The 18,379-nt window shown below is 35.0% G+C and overlaps 1 protein-coding gene across 3 annotated transcripts in view; it reads right to left on the bottom strand.

Annotated features, from left to right (window-relative positions):
- Positions 1 to 18,379, bottom strand: part of FZD6 (frizzled class receptor 6) — a 61,183-nt gene that overhangs the window by 4,826 nt on the left and 37,978 nt on the right. For all 3 annotated transcript variants that reach the window (XM_074200901.1, XM_074200900.1, XM_074200902.1), the window contains exons 4-6: positions 15,344 to 16,361; positions 12,126 to 12,274; positions 9,292 to 9,720 (exon numbers count right to left, since the gene is read on the bottom strand). In XM_074200901.1, coding sequence (XP_074057002.1) covers positions 9,292 to 9,720; positions 12,126 to 12,274; positions 15,344 to 16,361 — 1,596 coding nt within the window. The remainder of the gene's footprint in view (positions 1 to 9,291; positions 9,721 to 12,125; positions 12,275 to 15,343; positions 16,362 to 18,379) is intronic.

Here is an 18,379-nt window from a genome sequence, read left to right as displayed (position 1 = left end):
AAATGGGGTTAAGTGGCTTGCCCAAGGCCACACAGCTAAGTAATTATTAAATTATTAAATGTCTGAGGCCAGATTTGAACTCAGGTACTCCTGACTCCAGGGCCAGTGCTCTACCCACTGCACCACCTAGCTGCCCCAAGAAATCAATTTTAAATTTTTGTAAAAAATTATACACAGAGGATATTAGGTTTAGAGCTGGAAAAGATTTGGAGATTATTTAGTCCAACCCAGTATAATTTGACCACAATTTTAGGCTTTAAAATATGAGATTAACATAACCATTATTCACTTTTTTAAATTTTTTTTAAATTTATTTTTTATTCTCATTTTGTACAAATGTTTTTCTTTACATTAATAAAATATACTTGTTTACAAGTAAACAAAATACCCCTCCCCCCCATGAATATAGATAGACTTGCTTGGGCAAAAAAGGGGGAGAAAAAAATTAAAATTAAAAAAATAATAGTAATAATTGTAGGTATGGCCAGGTGGTGCAATGGACGAAGCACCAGCCCTGGAGCCACGAGCACCCGAGTCCACATCCAGCCTTGTAAACCCAATAATCACCCAGCCATATGACATGCAAGCCACCCGATCCCCACTGCCCTGCAAAAACCAAAAAGAAGAAAAAAAAAGACCCAAAATGAAATAAAATAGTAATAATAGTAGGGGTGGCTGGGTGGCAGACAGAGCATTGGCCCTTGAGCCAGGAGCACCTGGGTCCGAATCCGGCCCCAGACACCCAAAGATCACCCTGCTATGTGGCCCCAGGCAGGCCACCCAGCCCCACTTGCCCTGCACCCTCCCCCAAATAATAATAACAAAAAATGTGTTTCAGTCTTTGTTCCAACACTATCAACTCTGTTGTGAGTGGATCACATTCTTTATGATAAGTCCATCACAAAAGTTACTTCCATATTTTTCCAATGTCGCCATTGCAGATCGCAACTCCCTCCTTTCTTATTTCTCCACTACCATGTACTATATTTTCTCTCTCCTTTCACTATGACTCTGCTGTAGGGTTGCTGAGTGGCTCAGCAGACAGATCCCTGGTCCTGGGTCCAAGAAGCCCTGAGCCCCCATACCATCCCTTAGGCCCAGAATCCACCTGGCCCTATGGTCCTGGGCAGGCCTTCCAATCCCAGCCCCTTGCAAGAAGTAAAAAAAGAAAATGTGTTATATCTGACCACTGTCCCTCCATGGTCCATCCTCTCCTCCTTTATTCACATCCCCACCCCTTCCCCCTGCTCCACCCTCCTTCTTACTCCAGATGTCTATACCCCATTGAGTATATTTGCTGTTTCCTCTCCTAGCCATCTCTGATGAGAGCAAAGGTTCCCTCATTCCCCCTTGCCTCCCCCCTTCCATATCATTGCAATAGCTCATTGTAATAAAAAAAAATCTTATTATGTGAAATAGCTTCGACTATTCCCCCTCTCCTTTTTCTTTCTCCCATTCCATTTCCCTTTTTTTCTTATTGACTCCATTTTTACATCATATTTTATCTTTGAATTCAGCTTTCTCCTGTGCTTCAACTATAAAAGCTCCCTATACTTGCTCTATTAACTGAGATGGTTCATATGAATATTATCAGTATCATTTTTCTATACATGCAGTTCATCCTCATTAAGTCCCTAATATTCCCCCCCTCTCCTCCAATCTCCATGCTTCACCTGAATCCTGTATCTGAAGATCAAACCTTCTGTTCAGCTCTGGCCATTCCAAAAGGAACCTTTGAAATTCCCCTGGTTCACTGAAAGTCCATCTTTTTCCCTGGAAGAGGACATTCAGCCTTGCTGGGTAGTTCATTCTTGGCTGCATTCTAAGCTCTCTTGCCTTCCGGTATATTGTATTCCAAGCCCTACGAGCTTCCAATGTAGCTGCTGCTAAGTCCTGTGTGATCCTGACTGCAGCTCCATGATATTTGAACTGTGTCCTTCTGGCTGCTTGTAATATTTTCTCTTTGACTTGGGAGTTCTGGAACTTGGCTATAATATTCCTAGGGTTGGTTTTTTGGGATTTCTTTCTTGGGGGGATTGGTGGATTCTCTCCATTTCTATTTTGCCCTCTGCTTCTAGAATATCAGGGCAATTTTCCTGTAGTAATTCTTTGAAAATGATGTCAAGGCTCTTTTCCTGATCATGACTTTCAGGTATTCCAATAATTTTCAAATTATCTTTCCTAAGTCTGTTTTCCATATCAGTTGTTTTTTCAATGAGATATTTCACATTTTCTTCTAATTTTTCATTTTTTTGGTTTTGAAGTATTGATTCCTGATTTCTGGTAAATTCATCAATCTCCCTGAATTCTATTCTTTGTCTGAAGGATTTATTCTCCTCAGAGAGTTTTCTTATCTCTTTTTCTATCTGGCCAATTTTGCTTTTTAAAGTATTCTTCTCAATAACTTTTTGAACTGTTTTATCCATTTGACCTAAGCTGGTTTTTAGCATGCTATTTTCTTCAGCATTTTTTTGGATTTCCTTGACTAAGCTGCTGACTTCATTTTCATGTTTTTCCTGCATCTCTCTCCTTTCTTTTCCCAGTTTTTCTTCTAACTCCCTCATTTTATTTTCAAAGTCTTTTTTGAGCTCTATCATAGCCTGAGCCCAATTTCTGTTTTTCTTGGAGTCTTTAGATGCAGGAGCTTGTGCTTCCTCATCTTCAGACTGAGTATTTTGATCCTTCTTGGGCTCATTTGCAAAATATTTCTCAATGGTCTTCCTCTTGTTTCTTTGTTTGTTCATTTTCCCAGCCTAAGCCTGTTTTTGGGGGTGCTTCCTGAGCTTTTGGGACACTCCCATAAGGGTGTCAGTGTGTGAGGTTCTGTCCTCCCTCCTGGTCTGTGAATGACCAGAAGCACCCCCCTCTGCCACGGGGCTGAGGTGCAGGGGGCCCTGCTGTTCTATGGGTCGGCCTAGACTGTGATCAGGATCTGAATGTGGTCAGAGCTCCAGAGTCCTGTTCCAGGGGCAGAGGACAGAGCTCTGCAGTCTCTCTTTACTCCCCTCCCTCAGCTCAATGGGCTCATGCCCTGGGGGCTCCTGCTTACAGGCTCCACCTGCTTCTGTTTCCAGGTCTAGGCTGCTGAAAGACCTGGCTGCTGGCTGTGTGTCCTGAGGGCTGGGCTCCACGTGCTCTTTCAGAGGTCCCCTGCTGTCCCCCCACTTTGTGCCCAGTGCTCCCTGGGGTGCAGCTCAGGAGACTCCCCTGCTGCTGTAAGCTGAGGCTCCCAGCGCCCTAGGGCTGCCTCCGGGAGGCTGAAGTTCTTTGGCTCTGGAGGGCCAACCCTCTGGCGGGCGCCCCTCCGGCCGGGGAGCAGAACCTTTCTGCTCTTTTCCAGGTTACCTGGAGTAGGAGAACTGCCTCACTGGGTCCCTTTGTGGGTTCTGTCTCTTGAAAGTTTAATTAGAGTCCTTAGTTTATGAGTTTTTATCAGAGAGCTCCTAAGACTTGATCCCTTCATGTCGCCATCTTGGCTCTGCCCCATTATTCACTTCTTAATAGCAATTCATTTTACTATTTGTGGTACTTTTTATCCTCTATGATTTGTATCATTCAGTCCCCAAATCCAGTATCCTTTTTTTTTTTTATTAATAGTAGCATAATGTGATAAATAGGTAAGTATCTTTTAGTTTTTGGTTAGAAAGTAGTTTTTAAAAAGTAGATAGAAAGCCTAATTCTTTGTCATAAAATTCTCAGTTTATGCAAGTTCTTTATATGTTCTAGAAACCAAGGATTTTATGGGAACCAACCTTTGCTACATTCTAGAAATGAAAATTTTGGATTTGTTTGTGTGTGAAATATGATTTTATTTCTTGATGCAAAGGAACAGTAGAAATGTCTACTTTATCATTTATTGAGATGGGGTAACTTATTCATGATTGGCCCCTAGAACTAGATATTACTCAGAGTTCAAAGGTTATGTGACTGGCAGGGAACTATGGAGTTCACAAAAGCACAGAAAATTTATAGATTTAAAGCACAGACTTTAGGTTTTGACCTAGAAATGACTTCAGGAATCATTAGGCCACTCTCATTATTTTACAGATGAGGAAACTGAGGTCTAGAAGCTAAATGACTAATGACATGGTCATACAAGTACTAAGTAGCAGAGTCGGGATATGAACCTACATCTACTGACTATAAATCCAGTGATCTTTGCAGTCAAAATCAACTAATCACCAAGTGTGCTAGGCTCTGTACTTAAATGCTAGTTACACAAAGAAAGGTAAAAAAAAAAAATCTATGAACTCAAGAGGCTTACAGTCCAGTGGGGAAAAGAAGGCAAGGGACAGCAGGGCAAAGTGTCACATGCAAGGAAGAGCAAAGGGAAACTGGTTCATAAGAAAGGGAGTAATAAGAAGCCTGTAAAATAGAAAAGGGGTCAGATTGTGAAGAACTTAGAATGACAAACATGCTAAATTTATTACTAATGTTTTCACGGTAAAAAACCTGAGAAGACAACTTTTTTTTTTCAGTTGGAATAACACCTATGATTCCAATGCTATACCCTCCCCCCCCTTCTGAATACCTTGAAAATCAATTCTTTAACACTTTCCACATTAAACACGGATCTCCTCTGGATAAATCTGTTCGAGTCAAGCTGTCCTGTGGTACCCCTCCTGGGTTCTTATCCTAATTCACACTTAAGGATTGGATTCCCCCAATGGACAACTACTCCAAGTTCTTGGTACTTTGTAGTTCTGCACTCACAAGCCTGTCTGGTATCTTGACTCCTCACTCACTCAAATATTCAACAGGTTGTTAATTTTTGTATTTCTACCTTCATGTCTCCCAAATATATCTCCTTCTCTCCACTCACACAGCCACCAAACTAGTTCAGACTCCATCAACTCTCACCTAGATTACTAGAATAGCCTTCAAATTAGTCTCTCCCAAATTACAACCATTTTCTCTATTCATCTGCCAAAGATATTTTCCTAAAGCATTGGTGTGACTGTAATTCTCCATGAAATAAACTCTCTTGTTTCTGTACTGCCTCTAGGATCAACTATAAAGTCCTGTGGAACACAAAGGTCTTTACAACCTGATCCCTTCTTGCTTTTCAGATTTTATTAAAATGTTACAGATTTTATCTACTCCCCTTTTCCATGTATTCTACAATCTAGCTTTCTGTCTCTCAGGTCTGTCATTTCTCCCTCCTCACTTCTACCTCTTAGTTTCTCTCCAAGACTCAGGTCAAATCCCATCTTCCATAGGGAAGCCTTTACCAATTATACCTACCTTCCATCTAATTCTGTATATATTTTACATATACCTATTTTTATATTTGTCTCTCCTATTAGAAGGTGAACTTATTGAGGACATATTATTTTTACCCTTCTTCATGTCATTAAGCACTTAGCATAGTGCTTGGAACATGGTTGGTTCATGCTTAATAAATGTTTGCTGATTATCACAAAAACTAATTTCCTTCTCAATTTTACCTTGTTTATAATTACTCCCTCTTTTCATGAGAACCAAATTAGCTACTGATTTCTTGATTCTAGTGATATTTTTTCTAAAGAAGCTTTTTTAATTATTAATATTCTTTTGTTTTCAATTTTATTTTTTATTTGCTATATACCTTCTTGTGAAGTTGGTTTAGGATTACCAACCTATTGATTTTCTATTTTTTTAAAAATTAGGTTCAACACTAGTACAACTTTCTTTCTCTTTAGTTAATATAAATATTCAGGGATATACATATCTTTTAAGAACTGCTTCAGCTACATTTTGTCAATTGTGTGTTATCTCATTGTTATTTTTACCATATTCTACACTTATCAGTCTCTTAACATTTTCCTTACTGTTACACTTTTTATTGTTATGGTCTATCAAGAATAAATAGTATTATTTCTGTCTTTCTGCCTTTCTTTTATTAATTTTGTGCCTGAGCATATTATTTTTTTGTAAAGGTTAAGTGTCATGCCAAAAAAAAGCATACTCAAAAATTTCCCATCATAAAATTATAGTATTCCAAATCTTCCCAAATCCATTATTTCTTTTTTGACTCTGTTAGATATCTAAGTTTGAAAAATGAAAAGTGAACTTCAATTACTATCCTACAATCTGGGTATTCCTACAATTTAATAATCAACTTCTTTTTTTGGGTATTTATATGACATTTTTACAAGTACAGTAATACAAGTGCTATTTCTTATATATATTTATATGCATAAATATACACAATACATACACACACACACACACACACACACACACACATATATATATATATATATATATATATATATATATATATATATATATATATATATATTTCTTTTCCCAACATAAAAGTAGTTCTTTGAGCAGAGAAATTATTCACTTTTGTCTTTTAATATCTGATACTTCCTATGGTGTCTGGCACACAGTAGGTACTCACTAAATTTCTAAGCATTGATTTCATTACTACTAAATTTTTAAGTATTTCTTTATAGCATCTATTTATGTTATTAAATTGTTTGAAAATTGATTGCCACTTCTGCATTTTTTGGAATTCAGAGAGACACAGTAAATTTTACTCCAGCCCCCTCATTTAAACTGAATACTTTAAGAGATTTTTCTCACACATTGCTGGTTTTTCCTTTTCTAATCCATTTTATGGCTCATTTCCATTTTATTTTATAGGTGGGCTGGCTTAGTCACAAACCATTCTTTTCTACATATTTATCTACTTTCAGATTTAGTATCAGAGTTTATGCTGATTTAAATTCGAAGTCTTATCAAATTCCTTAGAAAGTTTCAGTCTTTTAAATTTCAATAATGGATATTGGTATGGAAGCTGCCACTGTTATTTTTGCAAATAGTTTCTTTAACAACGAAGCTGTGTTTGGGATTGTGTCTTGACTTTATCAGATTTTGCTCTACATATATTTATAATGTGCTTACTGGACACAGCAAATTGGGACTGGGGGATGATGGTGGTGATGTTGCTTTTGTTGTTTTCTCATCTATTTCTGATATTTTTTCTTTATTGGGAGGATTTTAATTCATTCATAGTTAGTAAACTTAATATGTTAAGTTTATGGTTTGTCCAGAGTTCATGTTATTTCATCTTTTCTTTGAACATATTATGCCTTGTTCAATCCCCTCTAAGTCACACCTTTCCAGTCACCCCAAATACTTCCTCTGCATAGTGAGACTTAGTACCTCATCATATAATATGTAGAATCTGATCTCCTGAAGTGATCAAAGAGAGTTCAATATAAGACCATATCTCGTTTCTTTCTGTCATTTAGGGGTCATTTCATTAAGTACTCATATCATTTCCTTTCTGCTGTCTGTACTCATTCTTCCCCCTTCTGTGATCTGCCTTATTTTCCCATAACCCTTAGGGCAGGAGGAGAAACTAAAAGCTCTACCTCTCTCTCTTTTTTTTTTAAATTTATCACCAGTCCTTATCTAGGCTACCATCTTGCCTTCCTACTGGCAAGATGTACTCTTGTCCTATCTTACTGCTTACTGTGCAGTGAATAGAGCATTGGCTATTCCTGGAGTCAGGAAGACCTGAGTTCAAAACTAGCTTCTGATACTTATGGGTTGTGGGACATTGGGAAAGCTAATTAACTCTGTTAGCCTTAGTTTCTCATCTGTAAAATGAGCTGGAGAAGAAAATGGCAAACCACTCTAGTATCTTTGTCAAGAAAATTCCAAATAGGGACATAAAGAGACAAATACAACAGAAATGATTCAACAAAATGAAGACTAAGCCCTGGGTTCTGATTATAAAGAGATTTGAGAAGGATTACCTAGTATACAGCTAGAAGGAGTTTTCCAAAAATTTTTTGCTTTTCACTCTTTTATTTCTTACTCTTTCTACTGGCTATTTATTTCTGTGCTTTATTAAATCTCTACAACCAACATCATATTTATAGTTTCCTTTCTTTTTAAAATCTTCCTCAGGCTGTACAACTTCTCCACAATCTCTTTTATTCCATTTGAGTGTTAGGGTTTCTCTGATTCATGAATTTCAACCTTCCCTGGGAGCAAGGAGTTAACTCTGAAATTCAGTACCTAGCACTGCATAAGATAAGAGGGATAACCATGCCAAGGTATAGATTGTTATCACGGGAGGAAAACTCAAGGGTAAGAGGAAATAGTGTGCTAGGACCTCTACCCACCTAGAGAATGTGAACTTCTCTCCCTCTTCCCAGGAGTAAACTGAGAGATTAAGTTGATACCTAAAATTATGACAGCTATAAGGACAAGAGGACCACCCAGGGCCTATGTCTAGGAGATGGAGGAATCCAGAAGGCAGAAGCTCACTAAAGAACACTAGAAATAACAGGCTGCTTGCTGAGATCGTATTTAGTTTATAACTTATTATTTTTAATGAGAATTGTGACAGATTCTTTTTCTTCTTCCTGTTATTAAGATATCTTCTTTTGAGGAGTTCTTTATTTTTATTATTTGTTATGGTGAAGGTAGAGTATGGATACTTCTTATTTCATCTCCCTAGGATTCCTGGATTAATATCCTTTTAGGGATCCCTTGATTTACACTAAGATTTTAATTAGTATACTGTTATTTGGTTCTGCTTATTTCATTCTACATCAATTCATATCAGCTAGTTTCTCTTAATTCCTACATTCTTTTACTGCATAACATATTACATTCATATACCAGATTTTTCATCCAATTCCATTTCTTCAGGTGATCTTTTCTTCTCTCTGTAAGTCTTGGTTTATTAATGAAGCCTAAAATAACTCTTTTGGTAACCATATCAAACAATTAATGGTGTAATAACATTTTAGAGATTGAAAATCATTTGATTTTCTTATTTTGTAGATGAAAAAACTGAGGTCCAAATTCACTCCAATAATAAGGGATAGAGCTAGGATTTGAAATCAGGTTTTTGGGCTTCAAATTCAGTGTTCAATTTACTTTGCCAAGGCTTGTGTATTTGAATCTTCAGCTCACTAAAACCTCTTTGACTTTTTTCACAGGAATTATAGCCAAACTACTCCCTTTACAGCCTGTTTTTTGTGTTGTTGAGTTTTGGTTTTTGTTTTTTTTTAACTAAAATGTAGGACTTAAGATAATGTCTCTAGCATATGTTAACTCTCTATGTAGAAATCTATGGAAAAACACAGATAAGAATGAAGTACCTTAGAACTTTATTAACTTAAACCCTCATTAAGTTTCATCTTGCTCTATTTGGTTCATTGTTCTAGCTTAACTCACTTTTGATTTTTTTCTCCTTGAATCCTTACCTTGTCAACCAAAGTAATAGCAATCTTTCCTATTTTAAGCCAGATAGTGGCTTAAATAAAAAGAAAATCTTACCTTCCTTCACTCCTCACACTTCCAGATGTACTGTTCTTATCATTTGAATTTCCTGACTTACATCTTCTTTCTGTCTGCTCCACAGATAGTTTAGAACTAGAATCTGCAGGTGACGCATGCTCTCCCACATTATTTTCTCTTGCTTTCTGAATTGAGGTTCCATCTGCTCCCATATCTCTCATAGATGTTTCTGGAGACGTTTTGATTTCTGTCAAAGTCTCTTGCCCTAAGTAATCATGGTTAGCAATTGCTACTGCAGATGTTCCATGATTTGATGTAGCTCCTGTACTCGTTCCCATGGATTTGGAAATTACTTTCAGTTTGTGTGAACTTGATTTGTAGTGTTTCTTTTTATGTTTAACCTTAGAATTGTGTTTTAAGAAAAATTCACAGGATTCTTGCAGCACTCTTCTACTCTCACTAATGGGACTGTAAGAAAACACCAGGAAAAGCATTAATTTGATGAATAAACATTAAATGCTATTATAAAAGTCATAAAATATATCTTTTATCAGAAAATGTGATGCATTCAAAGTAAAAGTGGCTAAAATATACAAGCAACAGTACAAATAATCCATAAAATCTAAGACTGCAAATACAGTTGGCACCCTTTACCAGAAGTAATGCATTCTTAGAGAGTGTGTCAAAGAAGATCGGCAAAGCAAAATCCTTATTGTATTGAGTTATTGCCATTGTCTATACTTTGGAGGGTTTAGGAAATTAAGGTGGTGAAGGCAATAAGATGATGAGATTGTTAATTTGTAAATTGGTCAAAAGCCCCAAACAAACCCTGCCTAACTTTTAATAAAGTCAAATAGTAACAACAATATTCACAGCAGCCCTGCTGTAGTGGCAAAGAATGGAAAATGAGTGAATGCCCATCAGTTGGGGAATGGCTGAACAAACTGTGGTATATGCAGGTTATGTAACACTACTGTTCTATTAGAAACCAAGAAGGATGGGAATTCAGAGAAACCTGGAAGGATTTACATAACCTGATGCTGAGTGAGATGAGCAGAACTAGAAGAACATTGTACACCCTAACAGCAACATGGGGTTGATGATCAATTTTGCTCATTCCATCAGCGCAACAATCAGGAACAATTTTGGGGTATTTGTAATGGAGAATACCATCTGTATCCAAAGAAAAAATTGTGGAGTTTAAACAAAGACCAAAGACTATTACCTTTAATTTAAAAAAAAAAAAAGGTATCATATGTTTTTTCCTTAAGGATATGATTTCTCTCTCAACACTTTCAATTTTATTCAATGTATAGCATAGAAACAATGTAAAGACTATCAGATTGCCTTCTGTGGGGGGAGGCAGAGCAAAGCAAGATGGGGGAAAATTGTAAAATTCAAAAAACAATAAAAAAGTCAAATAAGCATACCAATATCAATGAATATTCATAATGGCATCTAGAAAAGTCGAGAAAGATTACTGAAAGAACTATCTTAATGGTCTCTGATTTCAAAGTTAGGAAATAAAGCTAAAATATGATAAATTAAGATCTCATTAATTTTAACTCCACTAACTTGAAATTTCCAAGAATAATATAACTGAAAGGAACCTCAGATGTCTTTTGTCTAATACACTATTAAACAATATCCCAATATCCAACCTCTGTTAAAATATCTACTTTTAGATACTTTTAAGATACTTCAAAATGTTAGAAAATTTTCCCCTATGTTGAATACAACTAATTTTACTTTTTTGGAGTCAAGAAGTACATGTCTAATCTTTCTTCCACATGATAAATCCTCAAATACTTGATTTTATGTCTCCATCTCCTCATCTCCAGGTGAAACTTTTCTGGTTCCTTCGACCCACTTTAATATGGCATAGCTTCTAGTATTTTCACAATCCTGGATACCCTCCTTTGGCATGTTAATATACCTTTTAAAATATGATATCTAGAAATGAATAGGGTACTATAGATTTGTTCTAATTATATATACCAAAATCTAGCTGGCAGATAGTCAGGAAAGTTTTAACAGTTAACTTACAATTCCAAGTTAAGTTCTCTTTTTTCGAGAAACTTCCCTATTTAGGATTCCCATAAATACCAGCCTAGATAAATACTCCATTCTACCCTGTAATTTAGGAAAGCTTTGCTATATCTGATAAAATACAGAGGCAAAATTTCCATTTGAGAGCTATTCCCTGCATCTACCCTGTACAAAGAATAGTTTCTGTAGGGCTTTTGCAATATATATTTAAACATAATTCTAATGGAGACAGTCAGGAAAAATAAACACCTTATCAATCTCTCATTTGATATTCGTAACAAATATAAGTCTGTTACAACTATTACAATAAACATCAAATCAAAATTTTTAAGTGATATAAACTTCCATTCCTCAACCAATATTTGATATAGCAACAAACAACAAAAACATTGAATGGTTCCTTGATATTTGCTGGAATTGGTTTCCCAGATATTCTTTGATACCCAGTTTAAATCCAACCTTCTTTGAAGACCTTTTCTGGTCTTAGTAGTGTCAGTGTCTTCCTCTCTTGAGATAATCTTGCTTCTGCTCTGTACATGCCTTGTAATTATCTAAGTATTTTTTTTTAATTTCTCCTCCCCTTTAGAATGTGAGTTCCTTGAGAGCAGGGACTGTTTTTGCCTTTCTTTGTATCCTCCATTTTAGCATAATGTGGGGCATTTAATTTAATACATTTATTTAATAAAAGCTTAATGGCTCTAGTTGCCAGTCTGTACATTTCAAAATATACAAATTTAATGATTTCACATTTAGCTATTAAAATACACACACACACACACACACACTCACACACAAAATGATTGCAGTTTTAAAATATCTCTTACTCTCTCTTCCGATTTCTGTTGAAGAAACTGGCCCATTCTGTGCAGGTCTTTTTGCTTCCTACCCAAAAGACTGCAGAGATTCCAACAATCAATGTCATCAGATACTTTATCATAAACAATGCCAATTCTGGACGTGCTAAGGTTTTTGCCTAATGAAGAAAATCAAAGCAATGGAATCAGTTTTATGGTACTGCTTTTTTAGAGAATTTTGCTTTAAATAGAATCTAGCTATATAACTAAATCATCTATAACATGAGGATAACAATAGCACTGAGCTCTCAGAATTATTGCTAAGATAAAATAGGAAAATATTTTAAAGAGTTTTGCAAATCTTAAAAGATCTAACTGCTAGTTATTAAAAATTAAATGTTACATTCATTATGAAAGGAAAACTATTTAGGAAGAAGCAGAATTTTAAGCTAATGAGATTTTTTAAATTGAATCTATAAACACACTAAAATAGAAGTCATGTTTGTCAAATAAGGTGCTTCAAGAGATAAAGTTTGGAATCAATTTAAAAAGCTTTAAAGGCTGATCTGTTTTTCATTTCCATCCTTGCCCCCTATTTCTGGAGGGGACACTTGTAGCAGCTAAAATATTTAACTCTTTAAATACTTGTTAATTCCTATTTTTAGAATTCACTTAATGAAAATGATAATCTAAACACCTAGAGGAGGAACATGATAAATAAGAAATATCACTGTCTTGTGTGAATAAAGATTTTATTTTAAAATCAGAGATAAGGAATGGTCAAATCTATTATAATTCCATGTTTCCAGTTTCAACATGACCTATGTAAATTTTTAGTCACTGAAAAACCAAATAAGAACAGTAAGAAAAGAAATTAAATCAAATTACAATATGCCTACTCTAGATTGTTATACTTCTAAGTTTATTTCTGTGTCTTAAGAAGTGCGATTTGTCAGACCAAGCTATGGATTATACCTTGTTTAACATATGTTGTAACACTGACACTCAGCATGTGGGAACAAGTTAAAAAGAATCAAACAGAAACTAGAATCCTGAATTTTTGCATTTAAGGTAGAATTTAAGTTTTTAACAGAATCAGTATTTCCCCTCAATTTACACTAAAGGTTGAAGAATAAATAGCAAAATGCCACTTTAATATATTAGCAGGATTTGTAATGCTATGAACTAAATCATAAACTCCCATATACATGGTAAAATCTAATCATAATTTGGGTTGCCTATATGCAGAGGTTACTTATGATAGCAAATGCCAATTGGGATCAAATGTGTTTATCCACTGATCAAATGACACACTGATTAGCAAATTATATATATATATATATTCCTATTTGGAAAGGAAAGAAACAAGAATTAAGCATCTACTTTGTGTAAGGCATATTGCTAAGGGCTTTACAAATAATCTTAGATTTTCATATCAATTTAGGGAAGTAGGTGCTATTTTTATTTCAATTTTATAGTTAAGGAAATTGAGGTAGATTAAGTGACTCACCCAAGGTCATACAAATAATAAGTATTTGAGGTTGAATCATAAGTCAGTTCTTCCTGACTCCAGGCTAAAAAAAATTTTTGCTTTTTAAATATTTTTACTACTTTAATTACTTCTAAGGCCTATGATTTTATTGGTAGGGGGATTCTCTTTATTGAGGCAGATTAGAATCCCTTTGTACACCAAAGAAGGTGGTGCTAAGAACTTCCAGGGCTAACATAATAATAGGCTAATTCTCAGAATGTATCTAAGATGATCCTTAGGTGACAGGGCCCATACACAATGTTGCAATGTCTAGCTTAGTAGGATTTGCCAAAATTTGTGTCTCATGGACACAGTCTTCAAGAATCCAGGGAAATTCTCATTACAATAAGGCATTTAGATGGAAGAATATTAATATTATGTACTATAAATAATTCTCTGCTCAAAGTCTACACTAATACTTCACTAAGTAATGAAGATGATTAGATCTCTGAAGACTATACTAGGAGAATATAATATCTGGAAAAGCCCTAACAAATTAAAAAGACTTTTGTTGCAGACTAAGTAATTGATGAACCTTGTGCCTATGACTGCACTGAGGGAGGTAGAACCTTGTGCCTGTTGTCTGGGGTTCAACCTACCTGCACTGAGGGAGGCAGAAATCTGGCTTTACCAAGTGGTAAAAGATTTTTGTCCACAGAAACTTACATCTGGTGAGGTGTGGTAGGCTCACAGTCTGCATCAATGGAAGGTGAAATCATGGACTTTTTGAAGTATTAGATATAATAATAATAAATAAATAATCCAGAGAGAGGAATATGCATGGTATCCCAAAAGTCTCAGTAAACTTTTAAATTTTAAAAGCTCAAAGCTGCACTGAGATTTATGTTGGCATATGAACTAAATATCTAAGAAAAAACATTGTGAACAGCTATGCTGTTCTATGCTTATAGAATTGTATTATATTCAGAAATTTAAAGACAAATCTTAAAAATGCTAATCTACAATTTTTATAAACAAGTCTGATCAAAATCATAAAAAGTAAAAAAAAAGATTATAAACTCTCAGAAGACAGGAATTATGTTTGTTTAAGCTCTATAGTATCTCAATGCCTAATATAGAGCTTTTATACTGTAGATGCTAAAATCAGTGTTTGTTGAATAAATATAATTTTAAGCACACTGAAACTGTGTTTTATTTCAATGGTGTGTTTCCTATTAGGAAAAAGCACACTGATTTAGTCATATTTCTATTAAAATTATGTTTCTAAAGTATAATTATGAGAAATTACAAGTTGATAAATGAAATTCACTAAAACAGTAGCTTAAAGAGAGAAATTCTGATTCTTTTTACTGAATGAAAATTCAAAATTAACGCACACTGCTCTACAATGACAACTCTGTTTTCTTTCACTTACCACATCCAACTATCAACTCTTCCCTGTCTTTCAATCATACAGCATGATGCTCTATCCTTAATCAGAACCACCAGTTTGCCTTTGATAATATCAATTTTTAAGAAGAATTTCTGAATGTGGTAATCTATACATCCAATTAGGCAAAAACAAGGGAAGATAAAAATTATGTAAACTTGAAACTGTGTCCTAACTAATACAGGAGTAATGTTGAATTTCCTAATATGAAATATTACTAAATAACAACAATCAAACAATCAAAAAGAACAACAATCAAACAATCAAAATTACATTTCAGTGAATATAATCTTCTGTTAGTAAAATAATCCTTATGACTGTTTTTACCTGATGTGGGCATGGGATATGGTATCGATGGCAATGGTCAGAGACCCAAGTTGTTTCCCAGGTAATCCTGTATATCTGCTCATAGACATAACATCCAAGAAGTGTCACTAATGGAACCAGGTACAAACCGCTGAAGACTCCAATTCTAATCATAAATTTCTTGAGTTTTTCTTGGTTTCTTCCATCATGCTGTATAACTTGTCGTACATGATTTAAAGAAATAATGCCAGCTAAAAGGAGTGACAATCCAACAAACACACAAAGGCAGAGAGGCAACAAAACAAAATATCGAGAAGCATAAAGGTCATAAAGGCCAACAAAACAAACACCACTGATATTATCTCCTTCGACTTTGTTCATAGCCAGAAGCATAACTGTCAAGAAACCAGGCATCCCCCAAGCAACTGCATGAAACCATACAGCCTTCTGTTCAATTGCCTCACAACTCCACTTTCTTCCCGCAGCTAAAAACCAAGTAATGGTAAGAATCACCCACCATACAGTGCCTGCCATTGTGAAAAAATACAAAAGCATAAAGAGAATAGTACAAGCCTTATTTTGGGAGCCCAAAACAACTGTTTCACCAAGCTCTAGTTTTTCATCTGCCTTATTACAGGCTGTGCTATTCCCTAGCAAAAATCCAATAAAGTACATTAATGATACAATGCTGTAACAGACAGAATAATATATGATTGGTCTTTCTGGATATCTAAATCTTTTAACATCAATTAGAAAAGTCAGGAAGGTGAACAAAGTTGCACAAAGGCAAAATATTGAAACAATTCCAATGAAGCTTTTTGCAAATTCCAATTCATCATTTTTGAAGTACATGTTAGGGCATGGAGGTGCACACTGGTCAATTCCAAGAAATTTGTAGCCTTGTCCACCAGATGTCTTCAGATGTCTTGGACACCAAAATCCATAGTCTCTTTGAACCTGTTCTGGTGTTTTCAGTGGGTCATGAAACTTGGTGGTAAGGTCAGAAGCAACTGGAGCAGTCTCATCACAGTACTTCAATCTGCACAGATTATATAACTTGTTAAAATGATCTTCAACTATTCTACAGACTATATCCTTTAATAAATTACTTTTGAAACTTAAAATGTAAGTTTATTTGAATTCACAATTTGGGGGAAGCATGTGAGTTAAACTAAATCACAGGAAAAAATTAGTATCAATTTAAAAATTTTATCATAGCAAAGCCATTACTGCTTAAAACATTGCAAAAATATATTAGAAAAAATTGGTACATTTATAAATCACAGGGTTTTTTAAAAACATTTAAAGAGATGTCACCACTAGGCTTAAACCCCCAAGGAGGCTATAGACAAGAGGAAAGTCTCCAATATATATAAAAACTGTTATGGGGCACTTTTTGTAAAAGCAAGGCTTTGGAAACAAAGTAGGTGCCCATTAACAGGGGAATGACTAAAAAAATGGCACATAAATGTAATTTGATATATATATATATATATATATATTACTATACTATAAGAAATGAAGAATAGAATGAGTACTGAGAAGCAAGAACAAATGCAAAATGAAATAAACAAAGCCAAGAAAACAATATATACAATGGCTATACCAATATAAATGAAAAAAAATCAATAAAATGAGTGTTTCAAAATTAAAAATTACATACATGGCTCAAAAGAAGAGATATGAAAAAGCTCCCACCCCTTTGAAGAAGTAGGAGGTCCATGAATATGGTACATACTTCTAGGCTTTTTTCAATTTTGTTCATTTTTTTCCCTCTATTTGTTTTGTCTTTTGAAATATTATGCTAATTTGGATGGTTCAGAGGGGGAAGAAGAAGAAAAATGGGAAAAACTTTGGAGAAATAAAAGAGAAACCAATAAAACACTTATTTAAAAATACATTTAGGAGCAGCTAGGTGGTGCATTGGATAGAGCACCAGTTCTGGAATCAGGAGTACCTGAGTTCAAATTTAACCTCAGACACTTAATAATTACCTAGCTGTGTGGCCTTGGGCAAGCCACTTAATCCCATTGCCTTGCCAAAAAAACCCCACCTAAAATACATTTAAAGACTAAAAAATGCACAATGTGCCTACTAACTATAGTTATCCCCCAAATACTCTTTCTTGAGCCTCCTTCTCCCTATACACTTTTTTTTGTTTGGTGATTAAGCTCCCATGGCTTCGATTATCATCTCCATGCAGATGTTTCCTATATTTATATTCCTTGGTGCCCCTTTATTTCCTTCCCTTTTCAGTTTTCTTTTGCATGTTACTTTCTATGGGAAAGACCTTAATTTAGAAAAGTCAAGGTCATCCATTGTATCCGAAACCATCACCAATCATCTTGACTTTTGCCTTCAATAACTCTAGAGGAGAAAGTGAGATTGATGATTGCATAGTTCTGCCTCATTTAAATCCAATTCACAAGAAAATCAAGACATCACCCTTGTGTTCTTATTGGTCCTTTTTGAGAAGAAGGAACATCCAACACCACCACTTTCCACCTTTCTACTGACCTCCAGTCTCTTATCTCCAATTATCTATTCCATTGACACCTTTAAAATCAACTTGCCCAAATCTAAACTTGTTATCATTTCTCCAAAACCATACCCTCTTACTAACATTCTATAAAGGACACACTACTATCCTTTCCATCACCCAGGATTGCAATATAGGTGTCATATGAACTTATAGGTCTAATCATGTATTACACAGATGTATTATAGTTTCCTTCTATTTACCAGCTCCAGATCTACCATCTACCCCAAACAAAACAAAAAAAATTATCCCATATTCTCACAAAAACCCAAAACAAACAAAAACCAACCAATCCCTGGAATTGAGATCTCATGAGAACACATCTAAAATCTTTGAATATCTCTCAATATTTTAAATTTATAAGTAGCTATTGAAGCTATCAAAAGAAAGTAAACTGTTTTTAAGGACAAATATACTCTTAAGAAACCAATACTACATTTTAGGAGAAAAATATTAAAGATGTTAATTTAAAGAATTTAATTATAAATGCAATCTAATTATTTTTAAGGCAAAACATC

The sequence above is a fragment of the Macrotis lagotis genome, chromosome X, assembly GCF_037893015.1.
Source record: "Macrotis lagotis isolate mMagLag1 chromosome X, bilby.v1.9.chrom.fasta, whole genome shotgun sequence".
Lineage (NCBI taxonomy): Eukaryota > Metazoa > Chordata > Mammalia > Peramelemorphia > Peramelidae > Macrotis > Macrotis lagotis.
This window is presented reverse-complemented; position numbering and strand designations above follow the sequence as displayed.